Consider the following 351-nt stretch of genomic DNA (forward strand, 5'->3'; position numbering starts at 1 on the left):
CCATGAAGGACCCCCAGAACTGCGCCCTGCCGGCCCTGACCCTCTGCGAGAAGAACCACGCCGCCTTCGAGGCCGCCTACCAGATCGTCCTGGACTCGGCGGCCTCGGCCGGCATGGGCCACTCCCACCTCTTCACCGTGGCCCGGTACATGGAGCACCGGGGGCTGCCGCTGCGGGCCTACAAGCTGGCCACCCTGGCCTTCTCCCACCTCAGCATCGCCTTCAACCAGGACACCCACCCGGCCCTCAACGACGTCCTCTGGGCCTGCTCCCTCAGCCAGTCCCTGGGCAAGAACGAGCTGGCCGCCATCGTCCCGCTGGTCATCAAGAGCGTGCAGTGCGCCCCCATGC

General features: G+C 68.9%; 1 protein-coding gene across 1 annotated transcript; it reads left to right on the forward strand.

Moving 5' to 3' along the window:
* Nucleotides 1–2: 2 nt before the first annotated feature.
* Nucleotides 3–344, forward strand: LOC107125492 (zinc finger SWIM domain-containing protein 4-like; the record flags this gene model as incomplete). Its single annotated transcript, XM_015428910.1, has 1 exon — nucleotides 3–344. A coding segment is annotated over exon 1 (342 nt), but the record flags the coding sequence as incomplete, so codon positions are not given.
* Between the last annotated feature and the right edge of the window lie 7 nt (nucleotides 345–351).

Source organism: Gekko japonicus, unplaced genomic scaffold (assembly GCF_001447785.1).
Source record: "Gekko japonicus isolate JY-2015 unplaced genomic scaffold, Gekko_japonicus_V1.1 scaffold117843, whole genome shotgun sequence".
Taxonomy (NCBI): domain Eukaryota; kingdom Metazoa; phylum Chordata; class Lepidosauria; order Squamata; family Gekkonidae; genus Gekko; species Gekko japonicus.